This window comes from Fonsecaea erecta (genome assembly GCF_001651985.1).
Source record: "Fonsecaea erecta strain CBS 125763 chromosome Unknown Scaff3, whole genome shotgun sequence".
Classification (NCBI taxonomy): domain Eukaryota; kingdom Fungi; phylum Ascomycota; class Eurotiomycetes; order Chaetothyriales; family Herpotrichiellaceae; genus Fonsecaea; species Fonsecaea erecta.
This window is the reverse complement of record NW_017387246.1, coordinates 4,067,865-4,088,939: the sequence shown is the minus strand read 5'-3', so window position 1 is coordinate 4,088,939 and position 21,075 is coordinate 4,067,865. Positions and strand designations below refer to the sequence as shown.

The window sequence follows — 21,075 nt, the reverse complement described above, 5'->3', positions numbered from 1 at the left end:
AATACGGATAGACCGAGTAGAAAGCTATTCTATTAATTAGTAGACCCGTTCTAAATCTTAGAAAAGATAGGAAACGCGTATAGGCTAGAGTTATCGATATCGATAAAGATATATCTAGTAATATCCTCCGATCGGCTAAGAAAGGTATCTAAAGACTCTCTTCTCGAATAAGTAAATAGTCCTCTATCGGTAATCGAAGTTAATAGCGAAGTAGAATAGGAGATAGAGAAGGTATTAGTAGTAAGATAGAGACGAGGAAAACTATAATATAGAGTAAAGTAGCTAGACTAGAACGACGATCCGGAATAGTACCCGGCGTCCGACTTCAAGAATGCGCCTTATAAAGTGAGAGATTATTATATAGCGAACCCGAATAAGCTAGATCCGCCTCGACGCTTGAAGGAATAGATAAGGAACTGGGAGAATAACGAGACTTCGACGGAGCACGAAGACGACGATAAGCCTAAGGATAGACTTACTTAGAGGGGGGGGTAATATCACGGCCGTGAGTATAGATAGACTAGATCTGACTAGATCTGGCCAGATCTGACCTGACTCGACGACATATCCTATACCGATTAACACCACGCTAAGTACGGACGAACCGTAACGGGCCGACGTTGTCCCGGACGAGATACGGGATAAGCGTATGTCTCTGATTGGTTATATAGGAAGAGCGGCTTAGTATACTAGGGCCTTAGTAAGGGTAGTCGTTATATAAAAGTATGGCGCCGTACCCTTTCCTTCCTTCCTTCCTTTCTTCTTTCCCTCAGTTTAGTCTCTCGTTATATAGGAATACACATCCTTGGAGTCTTCTCCATCTCACATGTGCCCTGCCGTCACAAAATCACCCGTGAAAGTCGTTTGTCCTACGTGAATGGCCTCATCGTATCTCGCTCTCCGCGTCCTCACGGCGTCAGAGCTGTGGAGCGATACCGTCCTCGTCCCAACCTACACGCTGATCAACGAATCCTACAAGGAGCGCGAATCCGAGGGTCTCCTAGACCGGTATCCCAGCGCGGAAGAGTTTGCGCGCGACCTCGACGTAGACGGCCTATGCGCGGTGATCCAAGACAGCCGGCATGAGAACCGCCCCGTCGCCGTGGCGGTGGCGAAGCGGTGGAAAGGGCGACGGAAGGACGACAACGACGACGACAACGACAATAGCGCCACTGCCCCTGACGCTCGGACGCGAGATTGGGAAATCGGCCCCGTCGCGTCGCGCAGCTTACCTCAGTATCGCGGCCGCGGGCTTATCGAGCGGTGCTTACAGGGTCTATCGGCACGTCTAGTCGCGCAGGTCACGGAGGGGCCGGTTCGGCTGTGGGTCAAGGTGGTGGAGGAATTCTACGCGGCGTACTGGGCGCGCAAGGGCTTTATGCAGTACGGAGAGAGCTATGTGATCCCTGTGGGAGAGTGGCATCGCGATCGAGCTTACAAATTGGTGAATATGGTGAAGGAGGTATCGAGGAGCACTGATGGTGCAGGGAACGCTAGCTCGCGCCTAGAGACGACTAAGAGTGGCATCATAGAGCCCAGCGCTTCAGAACTAGCGAAATGGAGCACATAGGGGAAGATTGACGCCAACTTCTGCACTCTGGACTTTGAAGGGATGCTAGCCCGCCACTTTTTCAATCTATCTTACCAAACTTCGCGACGGAATTCGGCGGCCTTCTGCCAACGACAGATGTCAAACCCGCCATTATATATTCCAGTGTCTCTAACTGGTCGCGTGGTGATACACTATCATGCCACATTGCCCCGGTGGACTGGAGTGAGATTGAGCCCCGCCGACTGATACTTTACTAAGAAGAAACACCATCTTAGGAACCTAGGCGGAGAGGAGAAAGTTAGACGTCCGGACCACTAACTTTAGGAATTTCGAGGTCTCTACAGGATCTAGCCACGTTACTAAGCGTGAGAGTCCTACACACTGCTCTAGCATTGTGGTGCACTATCCGAGTAGCCTATTCACGGCTGTGGTATCGGCAGGTTGGAAGGGTCGTCGAGAATCTGGAAAGGTATGTATGTAATCGCGTCTGGGTCCTTGTCTATAAGAAGCTGCGGAATCGCGCAATACCGAACCTGGAGTTCAAGAAGTAGATCCTCACTCTGAGGAACAGGCGTCAGCTAGTTATCGATCCATCTTTTGAGCGTGTGGTCAAATCGGACCGTATTTCTTAACATTTCGGGACCAACTGTAACTTTCGAAATCAACGACTTCGAGTCGGTAGAGCCGATAGAAGATCTGGTAAATCGAATATACTAGACGAGAAGCTAGACAATTTAGGAATATATATTGACCCGCGATATATACGTATACTATAGAAATAACCTAGTCTGGAGCCACTTTCCTTAAGAGCTCCTTACGCGAGCGGCTAGTATCAAGCTATAATGTATTTAAAGGCTATAAAGTATCAAAGAAGATAAGCTTGTCGTATAGTTAGATCTAATTCGTAAGTGGCCCGTTCTACCGTCAAATTCGGACGATACGTCGGCCCGTATGCCTAAGCTGTACTAACCACTCTACGACCTCCTCATGCGGGACGTCAAGATATCAAAGGAAGATTGTAAGGCTAGAAGGCTTGTAAGCTGCTTGTCTGCCATTTTAGTGAATGACAAGAAATGTAGGTTTATAAAAAGAACGCTTGTCAAAAGAGGGAGCTTATATTCCTGCTCACGGTATCTCGTGTCTTTTCCGTGATGATCAGCAGCAAGGGACAAGTCGCCTGAAAGGGTGCTGTATGAAGTATGTAGAAACTCTCCAGCTTTCTCTACTGCGTCTAGCGGCCTGAACTAGCTACTTACGATTATGCGCGAGCGTGTCACAACTTAGCGGAATGGCTCTCGGACCTGATCGGCTCCTGCCAAGCAGACTCGACAAATTCGTGATAAAGCCTCGGAACCGATCACATCTTCGGTCTATCTGTCCCTTTCTTCCAGTTTTCTGAGATACGTGTGGTTCTCTTGTCAATCGCGTGATCATGTCTTCACTCATTGAAATAGACTCGCTAGAGATTTTAGTCATTGTCGATAACGAGGTTGATCCTATATCCTCCTACCAGCACTCAGATCTTAAAGTTTCTGGACAACTCGCGGATGTTGCTTTAAGGGCTCCGCTACAGGATGGAACCAGGGGTGGCTCAAAATTCGAGATTCGGCTCGACAATGTCTGCTGCGGTGCTCACGGCTTGTCACTGATGATCGTAAGCAAAATCTTATTCAGAATTCGAAGCTGACGATCACTTAGACGGCTGTCAAAGGAGACAAGCGGCATACAGTTCTCTTCGACACTGCTCCGGAAGAACATATCTGGGAACTGAATGTAAAGCGCTTGAGGGCAAATCTCGGATCGATTGAACGAATCCATCTATCCCATTGGCACCGCGACCATTCCGGAGGCATGTTGAAAGCAATTTCTATGATAAATGAGGCGAAGGGGAGCAGAGGCATTCCAATCGACCTCCATCCAAATCGACCGACATACCGAGGTTTCCTAGGCCCGGCTGGTCCAATCTCATTGGAGAGGGATCCCACTTTTGAAGAGATCGAGTCTGCTGGGGCCAAGGTAGAAAGGAATGACCAACCGCACACGATTCTCGAAGATATGTTTCTTGTCTCTGGAGAAATCCCTCGGGTCACGCCGTACGAAAGGGGGTTTCAACGTGGCATAAGGTTCAATCCAGAGAACAGCAGCTGGGAAAGCGATGAGTTAATTTTGGATGAAAGATTCCTAATGTGTAATGTGAAAGGTAAGCAGTACCACTATTCTTTCAGGACCGATGCTAACGCCGTCATAGGGAAGGGTATTGTTGTCTTTACCGGGTGTAGCCACGCAGGAGTGGTGAATGTTGTTAAGAATGCTTTGCAGTTAGCTGGTGGAACCCATCCGTTATTTGGGGTAGTTGGCGGATACCATCTTGTCGGACCAAATGAAGCATACATCAAGGATACAGTTGAAGAATTGAAGGCCCTGAATCCTCGCGTCCTGATGCCGGGACATTGCTCTGGGTGGAGGGCTAAGTACGAAATAGAAATGGTAATGCCCGGACGGCTAGCCCCCTCGACAGTTGGTACTCGGTTCGTGCTATAGTAGCACGACCAGGCTCAAATACCATCGTTATGGGCGGCAGGAGAACTTGCAGTCACAGCCAAAGAATGATTCATTTTCGTAGGACCAAACCACGATATACTTTCCACACCCACCTTATTCTTATCCAAAAATCCAACTGTCCTATAGGTAGTACTCTGTGTTGGATTGATAGGTGGGGTGTATGCTTACCGGAGTCAGCTCGAGAGCGGTTTACGAGGACTATACATCTGGAAGGCTTGTCGAAGTTGTAGAACTGGTTTCGAAAGCGGTCTTCTCGATCTTCTCATTCGGCTGGTATCAATTATCCAAGTCAATGTGACTTCTATTCAGCGCAGCGTTGCAATTGCATTTCTGGACACTTACAAGGATCTTGATCTGGAGTCCAATCTTGCTGAGAACGCATGATTGTGTCCACACTATCGCTCTTTCAACATTGATCATGACTACGAATATGTCAAACGAAGACTTCGTAGCGCACCTCTTGTCTATCAAGAAAAAAATTTCAGCTGTCACTCCCAAAGAGATATTTGAAGGGGGCAGTCTTGTCACAGTCTAGACAACCAGGAAGACGACGATTCGCGCGGAAGGCAAAAATGACGACCTAAAGGTTGACTGGACTATATCCATCTTTGTCTTCACCTTCAATCAGACCGGTGACAAAAATCCAGCATATCCTCGAGTCATCGACAGCAAGCAGGCGGAAAAGGCACGAACGTTGCTTCAGCGGGCGAAGCGTAACTTGGCGTCAAGGAAAGAGAGCTGACAGTCCTTACTGTTGCTGGCCGTTCGGCTTGTTTCAGTAGACAACTGCACACCTTAGAGCCGTCATATCAAATGTTGTTCTGAATAGAGCACATCTCCACAGAAAAACAACTTTGCTTTCGTCCCTGTTCGCCGTCAACTCATATGTAGTGAGTTAGAAGAAAGTCATGGAGCACCCTTTAAGCGAGCCTGAGAGTTGAGCGTACCGCGTAGGGAAGTTATTTTGCATGACTCTCTCGATATTGGTGTGCCTCCATACTGCTGGCGGGTGATTCCATCAAGGGCCGAGAAGGGGCCCGCGTCATCATACTGATCCTGCGTCAGATATTCCTCTCGGCTACGAGGATATCATCGTAGGCATCCCGTTCCGCTCTTCCTTGTAGGTCGAGAGGAATATAACTTACTCGTGGTCCAACACGTGATGGACAGAACCGGAAATATCAGCTGCTTCAGCATCTGCTGATATTGCGGATTCTTTGGAGATTCCCTGTTGCATTCTCCCATTTCACCGTATAACCTCTTGCGAGACTAACCCGCAGCACTCTAGTGCAATGAGGCGTAATATGCCGGACCAGAAACAAGCACGGAGTTATGACTTCTCCCTCTTCCAGCCGTTCTACAGTTCCTAAGGCGACTTGTATAACTGTTAGCGACAGTACCCGAATGCAAGAGATCTTCAGGAGAGCTGTGAACGAAGAAGACATTGGCGCCAGCAGACATGGAGTTCACTGAGTTTGCTGAGAACAAGTCCTACCAAAGGTGCAACATCAAGTCTGATGTTGATTGAAAAGATTTGAGGCAGAAGCGATCTGGCAGCCAGTTCTTGAAGAGGTCAAATCGCGTGCCGTAGAGCTTCTTCCGTGACGATGCTATAGCATTGTGAATGGATTAGGCCAATTTCACCACCTTTAACAACAAGCATGTAGTCAACATCCTAGGTCTGCTATCCAGAACATGCGCAAGTAGGAGTTCCGACACTTGGATTAACTCGCCACATAATACACAACTTTCAGTGGAGTTGACCATTAGACCACCAGACCTTGGGAAATTCTCGAGCTGAGAATAAAGCTCATCCAGCGAACAGGAAATTCTTGGCCAACAGATCAATTGACTTTCCTGGATTGCCGGGAGGCTGAGCACAGCAATTGTAACGCTGAAATGTTGAAACTTGACAGACCCGGTCAACTCAGAGGTGGCAATGCTCTCCACAAAAGATAGTTTGGTCCTCGCCAACGTCTTTGTGTTTCGCTTGTAGGAGTAGCTGATCTAAGAAACACAGTTGGGGTCAAAGAGCATTTCAAGTTGTGTTGGCCTAGGTCAGTGGCATTGTTTCAGGAACGCAGAGCTAATTGTTATGCGCACAATCCAACAAGAGTCCTGTTGGTCGATTTGTATATTCCCATCGCGTCTTCCTCGGCGACGGCTGCGTTCTCTTGATCGGCAAATCTCATCCTGTCGTCGGCGGAAAGATGGACAAAAGCTCCACTAGCTACAGAATCGTTGCCAAAGTTCTTCGCATTGAGGCTGAGGAAGTGAGGCGCAGAATCTGCCGCCTGTTTGGCTGAATGGTCAATCTGTCCAGTAGGAAAGGCTTGCCTGAAATCGCACGATTGTGCGTCTCGCAAAATCCAGATAGCCAGCTAAAGCTACATTCCTCGATAATAGGCAGATTAACGGCCGGGTCGACAAGAGAGGATGTCACTCTGGTGCATGTGTGTCTGCGGCATCGAGGCTGTGTCGGACGCATGGTAATGACACCTTCCCGAAGTTGAGACAACAGGTCAGATTATTCAGTGGACGCTTTAGCTGGGCTGAGACAGACTTTTTCTCTTCCCATCTACGTCACAAACATTGCAACATCAGATCTGTGAGGATGAAGAGAAAAGCATCATGCCACCATGGCCAAGAAGAGAAGGTTCTGGGAGTCGGCTATGATCCAGCTGAGCCGAAACCCATGGGCGTCGAGATGACCAAGTGGGTAAGGATACGCGGTACCAGCAGGCCAAAAACAGAAACAATAAGGTGGCGATCCACTAGAAGAGGGATATGTGCTGAACGCCCAAGCGTCCCTGGAACCTGGGCTAAATTGCGGGGCGATCGGGAGAAGAGGCAGCGACGAGAGACACTGACTCGAGATGCATTGGTTTGGCGAGCGAATTATGCTCCCAAAACGGCACCAATAGTCCATGCAGTGAAGAAAAACAGGCAGTTGGGCAGAGGCGGGAGGGGCAGCGCACGGGCCACCTTGCTGCCGTTTCGGGGCATTCAGTTGAACCGAAGAATTCGAGCAGGGACTCTGACAGGTTCGCTTGGCCCTCCCCTTGCCGTGGCATTTTGGTCAGCTTGCGTGCCATGTCTCTGGTGGTTGGAGGGTGCTCTGCCAGTGCTGCTACGTCTTTCGTGCGTTGTGCGTAGTAAGCTTTTTCTGAGTTTCTCACCAACGCAACCACTGCCATCCCCTCGCGTCGAACAGGGCCAGAAAAGATCCTCGCTCACACGTGGCAGCCCAGCCCTTTTCAGGCACCTCGTGATGGGTATTGGCCATGGCTTCAGCCCTCTCCAGTTTTTGCTAGTCCCGGTCCGGCTAGCCATGCGACGTGCATACTACCGTTATCACATCTGAACAGCATGCGACGAGGCTCTCCAATCCTGGAGAAAATTCTCCATCTCGAGCTTCGAAGCGCCCAAGGCTTGGGGACTGTATTGTGGTTGCGAGATTCCTGACGCAGTCGCCTGCTTGCGCCCCCATCTCACAGCCTGGCCCACGGGAAGAGATGCGACGCAACATTTCAGACGACCGTACCCCTGACTGAGAACAAGTTTGGCACGGTCACGACTTGCTGGGCTCACGGGACTTCGAGTCAACAATCCACCGAACGGCGGTCAAGTTAAATATCCAAGAGAGACCGCTGAACAGGAGTCACTCAAGATCAAGACCAAGGTACAATCAGTGGCTCTCTCGATCAATTATTGCAATCAATTACTTTGTGGTGGGACATGCATCTCGCATCGTAAAACCCTACGCTGCAGCCACACACCCAAAGCATCCTCCTCAAATCCACGGGCTTTCCACCAATTCCGGATGGGCAACATCGGTCGTCCGAGCACGGGGTGCTTTCTATGTCGTAAACGGAGAGTTAAGGTCGGCCACGCCGCGCCAAGGTTCTGGATACATCCTCTTGTGCTGACTGATGATGGCTTTAGTGCGACGAAGGTCGTCCCGGATGTCGCAACTGCGCGAGGCTCAAGAAGCCTTGTCCTGGATATCGAGAACCAGGCTACGGCTTCATTCGAACGGCGATCTTTGTTTCGAAACAGGAAGACAGTCCGAACCCAAGATCATCGTCGTCTGAGAACCTTCTACAAGCAACACTTTTCCGTGCCGGCTCGACGTCGACCGAGGGCGATGACAGCGACTCTGCCAACAGTGACTCAATCCTTCACTCGTATTCACGTGCTAGCCAGAGGCTTCGCCTGGTGAACAGTCCGTCTGGAGATCTGACGGAACAGGCAGTCTGCTATTCTCTTACACAACTTGATTCCAATTCGCGCGTGCTATATGGAAATAATGCATTCAACTTCCTACCCGAAATACTCGCCAGCTCAGGGCGAGACTCTTATCTCTACGCGGCAATGCGATCGGTGGCTGCAATCAACTTGGCCAACCGATCACCTACAGTCGATATGCACTCCATCATTGAATCCGAATATGCGCGAGCTGTATCGAGGGTTACTGCTGCATTGGCGGATCCTGAACAATGTTTGAAGGACGAGACTCTGGTTGCTGTTTGGCTGCTTGGGATCCGAGAGGTACAGTGGCTTGACTCACATTGCGTAAGGATCAAGCTGACTTTGAGGAGCTTCTGGCCAGTGTAAATGGACCACACGGAGGCTCAGCACACCAGACACACGTCGACGGGACCCTTATGCTCCTACGATTGCGCGGCGAAGAACAGTTCACCCGTCCCGAGGGTCGTCATCTATATCACACACTTCTCTCGGCGATGGTATGGGCACCAGGCAAGAACTTGGGGATGCTGAGTGCTGACTTGTTTCAGCACTGGAAGCCTCTGTTCGCCAGCGAGGAGCCATCACCAGAATATCTTATGCTCGAATCACAAATACCAAAAGCCACCGCTACCGTTCCGACAGCATCCTTAAGACTGAGGAATTTTTTCCACGGAGTCTCTAAAATGCGAGCCCGGATCAGAAACTTCCTTCTGATGCCACAAAATGCCTCTGTCGATAGATTTCAGACTGTGAACTCTTACCTGCGAGCTGCAGCTCGCCTGGATGACAAAGTCAGCGGATGGTGCGACATTCTCGACTGGCTTCCCCGGAAGGTGTTGGTCGACACACCACATCGACATCTTCCTCGCACACAGTGGACTTCAGGAACGACTTTCAGGCTGCATTGCTTCAACTCCTGGGAGGCCTTCTTCCACTGGAACCGGTATTTTGTCGCGAAGGTCTGTCTGCACGCCGCGCTACTCGACGCCATTGCAAGTCTTGGGGGCAATCCCCCACATTATGGCGGCGGAAATTCGACGGATGATACTAACGAATTAGTCATATTACATACCGCGGAACTTCAGAAGACAGTCAAAGACTTTTTGGGAACATTGTCTTACGCCCTGGGAGACGTAGACCAAAACGGCCAGCCGCGTAACAACCCAACTGCTGTGGTCGGCGACGGGGCATCGGCTGCGCAGCGCAGCATCGACATCCCCAGCACGTTGCAAGTGCAAGCACCCTTGTCTTATATGATTACTTTGAAATACCTGGGGCCGGGACAACGAGAGGCTATGTTTCTAGCTCTGCAGCGCATTCGAGCCGAGTTTAGCGTAAGATAAAATGGGATTTGCTGGCTTAATTCCTCAAGACGAAAAGTGGAAATTCAAGATAACACACTGTGTAAACGCATTAATACACATATATTCTAACATTTGCCTGTAATGACACATCCAAAATTTCCAAATGAACTTTGAAGACTTTGGACATCCGTTCGTAAAAGCCGCATCCCAGCGACAAAAAGCTCACGCTCCACTTGTCGATAGTACAAGATCGCTCAGAACATATCCAAATCCAAGTCATTCAGATCCATGTCGTTCCCTTGGAGGTCATAAAGAGCATCAAAGCTCATATCTGCATCGTTGGAGTCCAAGTTTCCCATGGCAGCAACTTCGTCGAGCACTTGGTCGATTCCGTCTGCTTGTCCCTGTTCTGTCTGTATGTCCATCCCACCTGATACAGCGGTACCAGAATCGAGATTGGCGTTCGTGGTGTCTATGTTCGTAAGTTGCTGAGTGAAGTTGAACGAGTCCAAGCCCATTTCCGGTACGGCAAGGAGATTCGTGTATGTCTCGACCTGCCGATGTAAACGGACCACGCCTTCAGCGGTCAAGGTTTCCCCACTTTTCAAGAGACTCCCAAGATCGTGGTATTGCAAGCGCAGAGCATCACGAAGACCATTTCCAGCCATACACACTACGGTAGTGAGTGTGTCCAGAGCGTAAAGGAACGCGTGGTTGTCGCTCAGCTGCAGCAGCACCCCAACTATGGCTCGCAGGGTTGTGTGCGGACCTCGAACTTCAACAGCGCGATTCACGATCGCAGAAATGTCTGTGAAAGGCGCAGTGTCACCAATGTCCAAAGCGACCGTAGATGTAATAAGTGTTACTAGGCTATGCTGGAGAATGTTTAGGATCCCTGGGCCAGGATTCTGTCGTTCCCGCTCCGAGAAGAAGGAAAAGTCCGGACACTCATCCAAGATCCTGAGAATCGAGTCGACGTTCGTATCTTGCGATGTTATAGCCTTGAGGTGCATTTTCAACCTGGGAGCACACAGTGTCAAGATAGTGTGATGAATGTCTCGAGACTCTAGCGATTCTCGTGGTTTCATTAGAGTCTCTAACACTTTTCCAGCAACCATGCGCTCATGCTGGATGACCTCGGCGACCCAATTCATCGCGGAGATCAAGGAAGGCAGCAAGAAAGGCTCAAGGAGATCTGGATGCTATGAGCTGATGTCACGTCGGAAAGGTTTGGTACTTACAATCCAATCCGGCTTGTAAAGAGTCGTGGGTTAGCTTTCCTTGCTGATGAGCCGTCATCGATTGCCGGAGGAGAGTGGGAATCAATGGGTAGAAGTCGTGCGGGCTGCAATTAGTAAACAGTTCATCGCTGAGACCTTCAGCCAGGTAAAGCGCATTGATCCAGTTCCCTAAATGCGATTTTTGTTCATCGGACAGACTCTCCAGGCTTTCTTCACTGTTCTCATGCTCCAGATATTGAGCTAGAAACCCATCTTTCTTCCGTATACCCAAGCTGGACTTTGAGAGCCCCAAACGTCCCCTGCTAACCAAAATCAGGAGGAAGATGGCTCCGAAATCGTCGTATACTGGTTGCGCCTCCCCTTCCTGCCATTAGCGGAGAACGTTTCAGGTAATATCTTACACACCGTGTATTTCATCCCACAGCCATTCATCCAAAAGACCACAAAGTGGACCGAGGAAAAACGCAGGGCGAACGAATAGAGCAATACAGTTGATCGCGGTAGGTCTTCGTAGGATAGCATTGGCAAGATCTTTGAGATATTGTGTCTCCTTGTTCTGGCAATAATTATGCATGATCTGGGGTTATCAGAGTAGCCTTTTCTGGGGGCGTATGAATCACAGACCTCAACAAGTGCCTGACTAATAAAGCCCGCACTTCCATCATTGCGAGTCAGTTCCTCCACAAGTTTGGGCCCTCTGATATGATTCGAGTTGACTTGAGCCACGAGGTCATCTTTACCATACAAACCCTTACTCAATCCTTTGAGCAGATCCTCGTTTCCAACGAGCTGTGCAGCGGTTTGCACTGGTAACAAGTGATGTAGAGTACATACGTGAAGCAGCCGAGCGCCGATAAGAAGAAGGTCTTGTGAAGAAAGCAATTGTAGTACCTGGTGCCATGCATCGCTTATCGCTTGTTCGGTGCTAAAACTATTGAATGAAGAAGCCGATATCATTGACAGAAGCGCCGGGAGTTTGTTCTGAATGAATATTTGACACTGTTGCATGCACAGAGTTCTCCCTGGGGTGGTTGTTTGGGTTTTCAGGATTGAGAACGAGGACGTAAAAACATCGCTGAACATTGACTGATAATCATTCTGGTGACGTGAGGAAAGCCAATGTACTGTTCCGCCGTCATCAATCGTTGAACCTGTGAAGAGGAGGCCTTCGAGATAAAGTATCGTGCCTGCTTTGGAAGCCACCAACTGGCTATCCGCGATGGAGACTTGGAATTGGAGCGCTTGAATCTCGGACGTTGGGGCTGTTGCATTGCCCGCTTGCGAGGCACCTTCATCAAGAAGGTTGATATGTTTCAGGACCGTGTTTATCCGCTCCATGAGCTGAGAGGAGAGCATGGAATATAAAGGGAGGCAGAGCTCAAATGCTTGCTTCACCGAAGTTCGCAAGTCATAAACAGACCCATGCTTGACCTTCACCCCCTGGCTCTCGGGTGGTGACAAAGCTTCGAATCCAGCGTCGGTTGCGGCCATTGAGGCCATGAGGAATGCGAGGAATTCGATGGTGTTATTGAGCTCCAGCTCTGATGGTCCGGGATCGCCCCGTGATGCCTGCCGTGCCAAAGAACAGAGCCATCTTGATGAGATTTGCAAAGCTAGACGTGCTTCACAGGCACCGGCCTTATACTTTGGGGAGACAATAATCATCGTTAGATCTTGAAGGGTGTCATTGTAGCAGGCAAGGGTGTTTTGTGATGCTGGAAATTTCGTGTCGTTCCAACGTCTTGTCAGAATAATGAGACCGTCTGAAATAGCGATGATGCCAGTGACTACAATATGATCGATATAAAGCGAGATAAGGGGATCCCCCGGTTGGCAAAAGGATTCTCGGCATTCAACAAGGGCTCCAAATAATCGCTTGCCGTCGATTTCGCTGTCATGGCTGCGCAAGAAGTCGCCAAAGCGTTGCACAGAGACTCGGCGAAGAAGACATTGGCGAGCCAGGGTGAGCCAGCTCGAGACCGTCATGATTTTGTGGCAGCCTGTATTCGAGAGGATTGCACTGTTATTTTGATGGGCTCTTTCACCACTTTTTGTTGTGTAAGGGGAATGTTCTTTTCGACAATTAGAGTCTGAAGGTCGTACATAGCCAGAGTTCACCCGATCGAAACACTCTGCATCTCCATGCTTGGGAATAAAGTAAACACGATAGAATTAAGATGAATGTTACTGGCTTGTGGTGGTTTGAGTTATTCGAGGGTGCAGCGGGAGTTCACTATTAGCTGAATCACCGGTTGTAAATACTGCAAACACTGCAAACATCACAAACACTGCAAACAACGCCCTGCCTAATAAATGTCTTGCTCCTAGCATTGCCAACGAATCTTTTAACTCTGCATTGTCTATCACTCCCTCCAGTGAGAACTGCAGGCGCCCCCATGGCAATGTCTTTGCGACCGTACCTGGCGCTGTGGCAACCTCCATGAAGCTCGACTTTCCATCTACCGGGCCGCCGACCATACCAAGTCCCTGAACCTCAATTGACGGTACCAAGTCCCTGAACCTCAATTGGCGGTGATGGCGGCGAGTAAGCCACGGATCAGTCTTCTTCCTGATGATGTTTGGAAAAAGGTCGCATCATCTTGTGAAATCACCTCTCCACAGCATGTCATCGAGGGTCTGCTCAGAAATGCTTTGGATGCAGATGCCTCGTCAATTGTCATCGAGGTGGAATTTTCGAAAGGCTACGTTTCAATCTGCGACAATGGAAATGGGATCAAGCAAGTGGAATTCTCAGAGCAAGGCCAGTTGGCCCGACTTCATTGTACGAAACAGCTTGATGTGCATGTTGGTCAGAAATTTGACTGCGGTCTCCTAGGTTCTTCGAAACTATCTTCTTCGGATCCTACCTACGGTCGCTATGGCAGGTTCTTGTCAAACCTATCGCATCTATCTTTATTGTCCATATCCTCCAAGCATCAATCGGAAGAGTTTGCAAATCGTTTGATCTTGCACCGTGGCAATATTGTATGTCGCCAGTTACGACTCGATAAAGAAGACGTGGGCATCGTGCGGAAAGGTACAACCGTTACTGTCCACAATCTGTTCGGCGACATACCGGTCCGCTTTAAACACCTATCACACCTCCATTCTTCCTCAACCGAGACTGAGAGAGCGTTCAACCAGGTAAAAGCAATGTTTGTTGGTTATTTGCTTGCCCAACCTCATGCGGTGGAAGTGAGATTCTCCTTGAAAGGCGAAAAGCAGCCCCACCTCCATTGCCGCTCGCCTCTTTTGAGCCAAGGGCGATTCTCATTGGAGTCAATCGTATCAACACTGTTCCAGGCTAAGCTGGTGACCTCTCTCGATACCACTAATTGGCGCGCAGCATCTGTTCGCACCAGTCAGTTCTGCATCCGCGCTGCTATCTCAGTCGAACTGTCCCCAAACAAGACAAATCAGTTCATTTCTATCGCGAAGTCGCCAATCCGAAGAGGGCAATCAATCAGTTGTTTGTATGATGTTATTGACCGGCTCTACGAGGTGTCTAGCTTCAGGTCTCCGGATTCTGCCCCGAGTGCGCCGTGTGGCGTAACTAAACACCGCAAACCTCAGCACAACTTTATTCAACCCGTCAGGCTGCAAAAGGCCGTGGATAAGTGGCCTATGTTCCACATCCAAATCGAGCCGAGATCCTGTGAACTATCGCGCATACTCGGGTCGGAACATTCTGGGGCTGATGCGCTCCCGATCGTTGATCATTTGACAAAGGCGGTCGAAACATTATTCTCCAATTTCTTATTTGCGAATGGATACTCGGCCGATTCCGGGCGCAACGAATCTAAAAGTGTACGGGACCGACGGAAACGTGAAGATCCTTCTCGCCGACGACCCATCGAGCAATCCAGCGCTAAAGTATCGAAATCTGCAACTGAAGCCCGGTATTTAAATAACTGGCAGCGCGTCAAGAGTGCCCGGCTTTCACGAGAGGATTTTCGCTACGGCCTAAACCTGAGAAACCCCGATGGCATCTCTTGTCTACCTACAAGAGCAACCGAAGGACGTCCCTTTCTTGGATCCCTGCGCTCCGGAGAACCGGGCTACGGAAATGCGGCCTGTGAAACTCAAACTGTTTGCAACGACAACGATGAGACTGTCGTTGGCCTTCCTTTGTTCGACTCACACAATGGCCAAGTCGTCTACCTCCATCCTCGCACAGGAGCCGTCATACCTCGGGCTAATCCAAACCCTGCGTGCTCAGATCGAAGTCGCGGATGTTGCTCTCCGCTAGCACAACGTCAGAGGCTTCCCGCCTCAAACAACAGCGAGGGCCAAAAGCCTCCGACAAAACCTGTGCTCAACTTGCAGCAATACCTGCGAACGAAGTCTCATCACCAAGCTGACGCACCGATTGCCTGTAGGAAATTCGAACCCGTTTCGGACGTATTTGGGAAATGCTACGGTGCTGACGGGCAGGGCAAAGCTGTGGTGGAATCACAAATCGTCACCAAAGGTGCTCTATCGAGCGCCACTGTTATCCAGCAAGTTGATCGAAAGTTCATCCTTACCACTCTTGCTCTTCAAGATCCGCGCGACCCATGCTCGGCAGAGAGACACGAGCGAAGACTTCTTGGTCTTATCGATCAACATGCGGCTGACGAAAGAGTCAAATTCGAAAAGTTGTGTAGCGACATCTGCAAGCGCACTTCAACAAATCTTACAACACCAATGATCTTCGAGGTGGACGAAATTGAGGCCAGACTTTTGGAAGAGCACAGGGAATATTTTTCGAAATGGTGTATCGGCTACTGCATTGTCGAAGAAATTCAAGCAGCTCAATCCTCGCGCAGCCATCACACCTGGACAGTCAGGGTGACTATGCTGCCGACCCTCATTATCGAACGTTGTCGCGCCGATCCGAAGCTTTTGGCTGACATCATCAGAGGCGAAATATGGTTAGGCGGTGCGCTGCGGCGTCGCACTCCGCTACCCCATCCTCCACAACCCGATGAGCCTTCCTGGTGGTCCGACATGGCGGATTGCCCGAAAGGTATAATCGAGATGCTGAAGTCTCGATCGTGCCGCACCGCGGTGATGTTCAATGATCATCTCGATACAAGACAATGCCACCAACTTGTCCAAAGTCTATCTCAGTGCACCTTCCCTTTTCAATGTGCTCACGGACGACCCACGTTAACAGTGCTGGCAGAGCTTGCTGGTGGGGATTTTGGTGGCCCTGGCATGGGTGCATATGCTGATCCCAGCGCCGCCGCGCTTGCATTCGGTGACGCCTGGAGAGGTTGGCAAAGTAGGCGTATTGGGTAACAGAGCGATTACGTACAGAACATGAGCTTTTCCGCTTTGCAATTTGAGGCCTGCTGCCTTTGTCTCACCCACCCACCGTCTTTTCATGCCTCTCGTTCTCTGTCTCCCCACCTCGTAGCAGCGGGTGGTCCAAGGTGACGAGCGGCTGGGTCGGCTAGGCCAGACGCAAGCGCGAAGTGACTTTGGAAACACTTTCGTCAGAAACGCAAATGCAGGGAGGGGGCAAGACGCGTGCATGATCCGTCGTCACAGCTCCGTATCCAATGAGAGAGCAGAACAGGCGGGATCCAAGGTGACTGCGTACGGGTAGAGACATGGTCTAGGCAGCTTTTTGACGAGCGGCTTCGCTAGCGGGAGACATTTGAGCTCGGATTTGACATTGGGCGCCCAATCGTTGGGCTCGGCGGACCTCCATCACATGCCTCGAAGTTCAAGCTCCAGGCCCCTTTTGGTCCTTGATGATTCAAGGTCAGCCCTTGCCTCGCTTTTGGAACCATGCAGCTGTGACGAGCGGACAGCCCTCGGACGAGGGACGCAAAATGTCGTGCTAGCCCCATTCTTGGAACGGCACAAAGGACTGTCAATCACGAGGACCTCGCCGCGATCAATACGAGGAAGAGCGGGGAGTGGAGGCAACTGGCAAGCCAAAGCAGAGAGGAGGCGGCCATGCAACCAAGGCACACAGCTGCATACTTGGCCAGCCAGGTGACCCCTTCACACCGCGTTGTAGAGAACTGACCGTGATGCTGCTTCAGAGGCTGAATTCTGGTGGTGATTCATCAGGGGATGAAAGCTGGGCACAAGTTGCTGACGGAGTGCTCACTCGACAACACCACACGAAGATCCTTCTCAGACAACTGCCGCCTGCTTTTCCGGTGGCCCGCGGCCCCCTAGGGAAGCTAAAGGCTGGAGCAATTACTTGGGTGGCCAATCAGCGTGTAGAACGGAGCTGCAAGAACAGTGCGGTAGCTGGGTGGCAGCCGGCAAGCGCCTTTTCCAAGCGCCCCGTGGCTTCAGAAGCCCCTTGTCTGGCGTTGTGGAAGTCTCCCCGACCAAACACGCCCCTCCGTCGCCCACCTTCGCCCGCCTTTGCTTTCGCCCTTGCCCTCGCCCTTCTGCTTTGTGTCCCTCCCAGCTGTCAAGCATCAGTTGCAAAAAGTGGGAAGGATGTGCTTAGGCCTCTTTGCCTCTGACTCTGCCTTGCCTCTCCTTGCAGACAGCTTTAAGTTGGACCCTCAGGGCACTTTTCGAAGCTCTTTGCGAGATTGATCTTCTTCCACTCTGCCGCTGGACCTCGAGACTGCTACTACGACAAAGTGCGGCTCCCTCCGCTGACTACGCACCGCACCGGCCAGCAACCAGCAGCCAAATCCTCTTTTTTCGCTGTTACCGGCTCCACGTGCGCTTCTCGCGGCTGCCGCTTACCTGCAAATCGACAAACTCCCGCAAACATTTCAATAGCCACATTCTACAGGGTATTTGTTAAGACCTTGTTGTTCTCTCGAAGTCCTCCTCCCTTTCGCTCCCAAGGAGCTCCTGTTGCGCTTCGTTCAGAACTCCTGCCTTCCCAATCCTCAGCACTACTATTAAGCGCGTGGTTCCCCTGATTCCAGCCCCGTGAGCGTCCTGGGCGCTTACCTCTGCTCAGGTTGTGACGGATCATAAGCGCCCACACTCCGTCCAGGTTTCTGCTTCTCGCCGCGCGTTTCGCTATCTCAATCATTTTGAGAGTATAAAACCTCTGACTGGCGAATCCACGCTCGCAAGAGAGCCTTCTCCCTATCCCGCCAGAAGGGGCTCCAGGGCAAGCGCCAGCTTTCCCTCGGTTCTCACATCCCTGCTTGCAGACCTTGCCTGTATTGTATTCAGGAGTAGGGGGTTGGAAAGGCGACCAGAGTCTTATAGAGCGTGGCTGCACTGGAATCAGCCAACTCATCTTGCTGCAAGATCAAGCCTAGCATCTGACTCCTAAAAATGCCGCCTCCAGCGAGTCAGCATGCTTCAGAAATTGAGGTGACTTCAAGCCCAGAGGCCGGTTCACGAGGCTTTGTTGCGGTCAACCACGACGCCAGCAATGGTCTGTCATCATGCCCCTCTAGCATATGTCCGTATTGACCATGACCTAGAAAGCGATGCCTCACTAGACAGCCGACCTTCGTCTCCACAGGACCACCCTATGCGGGATGACCCTGTGCCTAGAAATTCAACCAGCACGTATCTGGCCCCGCATACACAAGAACGTGCGGGTCATAGGCGAAAGCGTTCGGACTCTGGCGGCGACGACAGTCACCTCGAGCGGCGGCGCTATGACTACAGCCCTCAGGAGGATCCCGAACCACAACATATGGCCAACCGAGCACTGCGCGTCCTTGGAAATGCCGATCACATCACCACCGCTGCGTACTATCATAATGACACCAACCAAAACGGCCATACGTGGCACGCTGAGAAGCCTGCACAGCCAGCCACTGCCGTCAATAGTCACCGGCATAGCTCCTCTGAATCGCAGGAAGGAGAAATAATGCATGAAGAGGAAAATGCATCAGAGGCCCAGCCACCGACATGGGGATCGAACGGCCAGCTCAATCACGACCAGCATGGTCAACCCGAGACAGCAACGGGCACGCCAACGGTCGCGCCAAAAAGAAAGCGCAATTTCTCCAACCGGACGAAGACAGGTTGTTTGACATGTCGCCAACGAAAGAAGAAGTGCGACGAAGCGCAGCCATGGTGTAAGCTTGATCTGTTATTGAAATCTTCATGTAGTTATCTCCACGTACTGACAATCTTTTCTAGGTAACAATTGTGTTCGAGGGGGGTTCAGCTGCAAAGGCTACAATGTGAACAGGCGTGCAATTCCGTCCAAGCCCACACCCAGGGGCCCGGTTCCGTTGCAGTCTAGAGACGGTCTTGGTGACGTGTCTGAGGCCTCACCTTATCAGGGACCTCACATGGAAACCCCCGGTCCAAACAACCCTCTCAGACGCCAGGACAGTCTTCAATCGCGACCAATTCCCGTTGGCGGTAGCGAAGGACAGCGACCCCCACCGTATGAGATGAGCCCACAACACAGTGAACCACAAGGCCGACCACTTCGTCCTAGCCAGCACACACCTTGGCCGCCAGGACAGGGTCCCGGTTCTTATACCTCAGAGCATCTCCCTCCATTGTCAGATCTGAACAGATCAGAACAATATCCAGGATCGCATTCCGGACCGCATCCAGGCGCACATCAAGGCGCACACCCAGGACAGCATCCAGGTGCAAATCCCCGAGAAATGTCGCGTGTGCCGCCCCAAGGTACCGCATACCCTCCACCTAACCCGCCGCCTCCTCAACCCAATCAACCTCCGCTAGGCCCACATCCACAACAGCAATATCCTCCGCAACATGGAGTGCCTCAGTCTCTAGGCCCCAGCTTATCTCATCAATCAACACCGGGGCCTCCTCAGCAGCAACTTCAGTGGCACCATACACAGGCACCTCAACAGCCGTCATATGGACATGCATATGGCCCTCCTCCACCTGGCGCTCCCCCGCCCAGTCATCCTACCATGCCTACTCATTCCAGAATGCCATCTACTAGCTCAAATTTCAAGATCTCCGGTCAAGAAGACGTGGAAAAGTCCAAGATGTTGAGATTGGTTAACTACAGCCACATGGATCCAACATTGTTCTATGAGCGCCAACGGTGCGATCGAGCCCTCGAACGCTACAAAACAGCTTGTCAGCTAGACAGCGGCCTCGGCGAGCACGATATCCGCAACCTCTTGATGAAGGTGATAGATCCGAGTCTAGACACGACGCACAGATTTCCTTCGCAGAACCATAGCAAAGGCTATCTTGGTATCGGAGTAAGGGTCGAACCGCCGTTCAGTTGCACCTACGGTTATAACCTCAAGATTCACGACGATACCTTCATTGGTAAGGACTGTTACTTTGATGATGCTGGGTGTATCGAGATTGGGCCTCGCACGATCATCGGGCCCGGCGTCACCATCTTGACGAGTGACCACAATAAGGATCTTGTCAATCGCAAGGGCACCAAGGGCCTCTGGATTGCGAACACTGTGCTTATTGCTTCCGGCGTCATCATCGGCGCAAAGGCCATCATCTACCCAGGCGTCAAGATTGATGAAGGTGCCACCGTTGAACCGGGTGTAGTGGTGCGTGAGTCATTGGGGCTGAATCAGATACTAAAAGCGCCGCCGTCTCAAATCATGGATCCCCTTCCTAGATGATGATTTGGTAGCGAACAACTGTTGTGAAATTGGTGGGCTTCTCCTTTCACACTGCGATTTGATGTCTCTAGCTCGGGCTTTGGTAGTGGTTATATGGACTCTGGGCTCAGGACTCAGTGCAGGGGATTAGCAGGCTTTGCGCAACATATGCAAGGCACAGATATCGACTTTGGGCTGTATTTCCCGGCAGCTTTTAGCAGTTGTTGTCATTCTGCAGACTGGGATCGAAGTATCCAGGCGAACTGCACAAAAAAGGACATTAAAGCCAACTGGTTTTTTGGGGCCAGTATAAGATCAACCAACTTTCTGGGGGAGCTTTCACTCCCATTTGAAGTCGCGGCGGGTCAAAATAGGTGGCTTAAAAGAATCACTCACCATCTCAGGTGGCACAAGAGAATTGGCCAGCAAGATTTGGCTTTATTGAACGAATAATGTGTGTCATGCGTCTACAAGCTACGTACGGAACATGGTCAAGTACTATTTCTTAACCAATCAAACTCTAATACTACTGCCAGCAGCCTCCTTTCCCAGAAGTCCGGTTGAGGCATCCGATTTCTAAGGCTCCCGCTTGGCGGACCGGTAAACAACGAGAATTCTTAGTGGGTGAGCGGGCCTGATGATGCGCGCTACAATGATCACCT

General features: G+C 50.9%; 6 protein-coding genes across 6 annotated transcripts; 5 read left to right on the top strand and 1 right to left on the bottom strand.

Moving 5' to 3' along the window:
• Positions 1 to 877: 877 nt before the first annotated feature.
• On the top strand, positions 878 to 1,570 carry AYL99_04733 (hypothetical protein; the record flags this gene model as incomplete). Its single annotated transcript, XM_018836245.1, has 1 exon — positions 878 to 1,570. The coding sequence occupies one exon, from the start codon at positions 878 to 880 to the stop codon at positions 1,568 to 1,570; it is 693 nt and encodes a 230-aa protein (XP_018695895.1).
• A 1,414-nt stretch (positions 1,571 to 2,984) lies between these two features.
• Positions 2,985 to 4,096, top strand: AYL99_04732 (hypothetical protein; the record flags this gene model as incomplete). Its single annotated transcript, XM_018836244.1, has 4 exons — positions 2,985 to 3,206; positions 3,251 to 3,752; positions 3,801 to 4,039; positions 4,094 to 4,096. 4 exons carry the CDS (start codon positions 2,985 to 2,987, stop codon positions 4,094 to 4,096), a joined length of 966 nt encoding a protein of 321 aa, XP_018695894.1.
• A 2,632-nt stretch (positions 4,097 to 6,728) lies between these two features.
• Positions 6,729 to 9,708, top strand: AYL99_04731 (hypothetical protein; the record flags this gene model as incomplete). Its single annotated transcript, XM_018836243.1, has 4 exons — positions 6,729 to 6,833; positions 8,060 to 8,641; positions 8,695 to 8,862; positions 8,914 to 9,708. The coding sequence occupies 4 exons, from the start codon at positions 6,729 to 6,731 to the stop codon at positions 9,706 to 9,708; spliced, it is 1,650 nt and encodes a 549-aa protein (XP_018695893.1).
• Positions 9,709 to 9,923: 215 nt separating this feature from the next.
• Positions 9,924 to 12,896, bottom strand: AYL99_04730 (hypothetical protein; the record flags this gene model as incomplete). The annotated part of the gene is made up of 3 exons (XM_018836242.1): positions 9,924 to 10,864; positions 10,911 to 11,274; positions 12,036 to 12,896. The coding sequence occupies 3 exons, from the start codon at positions 12,894 to 12,896 to the stop codon at positions 9,924 to 9,926; spliced, it is 2,166 nt and encodes a 721-aa protein (XP_018695892.1).
• Positions 12,897 to 13,445: 549 nt separating this feature from the next.
• On the top strand, positions 13,446 to 16,193 carry AYL99_04729 (hypothetical protein; the record flags this gene model as incomplete). Its single annotated transcript, XM_018836241.1, has 1 exon — positions 13,446 to 16,193. The coding sequence occupies one exon, from the start codon at positions 13,446 to 13,448 to the stop codon at positions 16,191 to 16,193; it is 2,748 nt and encodes a 915-aa protein (XP_018695891.1).
• A 1,974-nt stretch (positions 16,194 to 18,167) lies between these two features.
• On the top strand, positions 18,168 to 20,434 carry AYL99_04728 (hypothetical protein; the record flags this gene model as incomplete). The annotated part of the gene is made up of 3 exons (XM_018836240.1): positions 18,168 to 18,270; positions 18,320 to 18,925; positions 18,990 to 20,434. The coding sequence occupies 3 exons, from the start codon at positions 18,168 to 18,170 to the stop codon at positions 20,432 to 20,434; spliced, it is 2,154 nt and encodes a 717-aa protein (XP_018695890.1).
• Between the last annotated feature and the right edge of the window lie 641 nt (positions 20,435 to 21,075).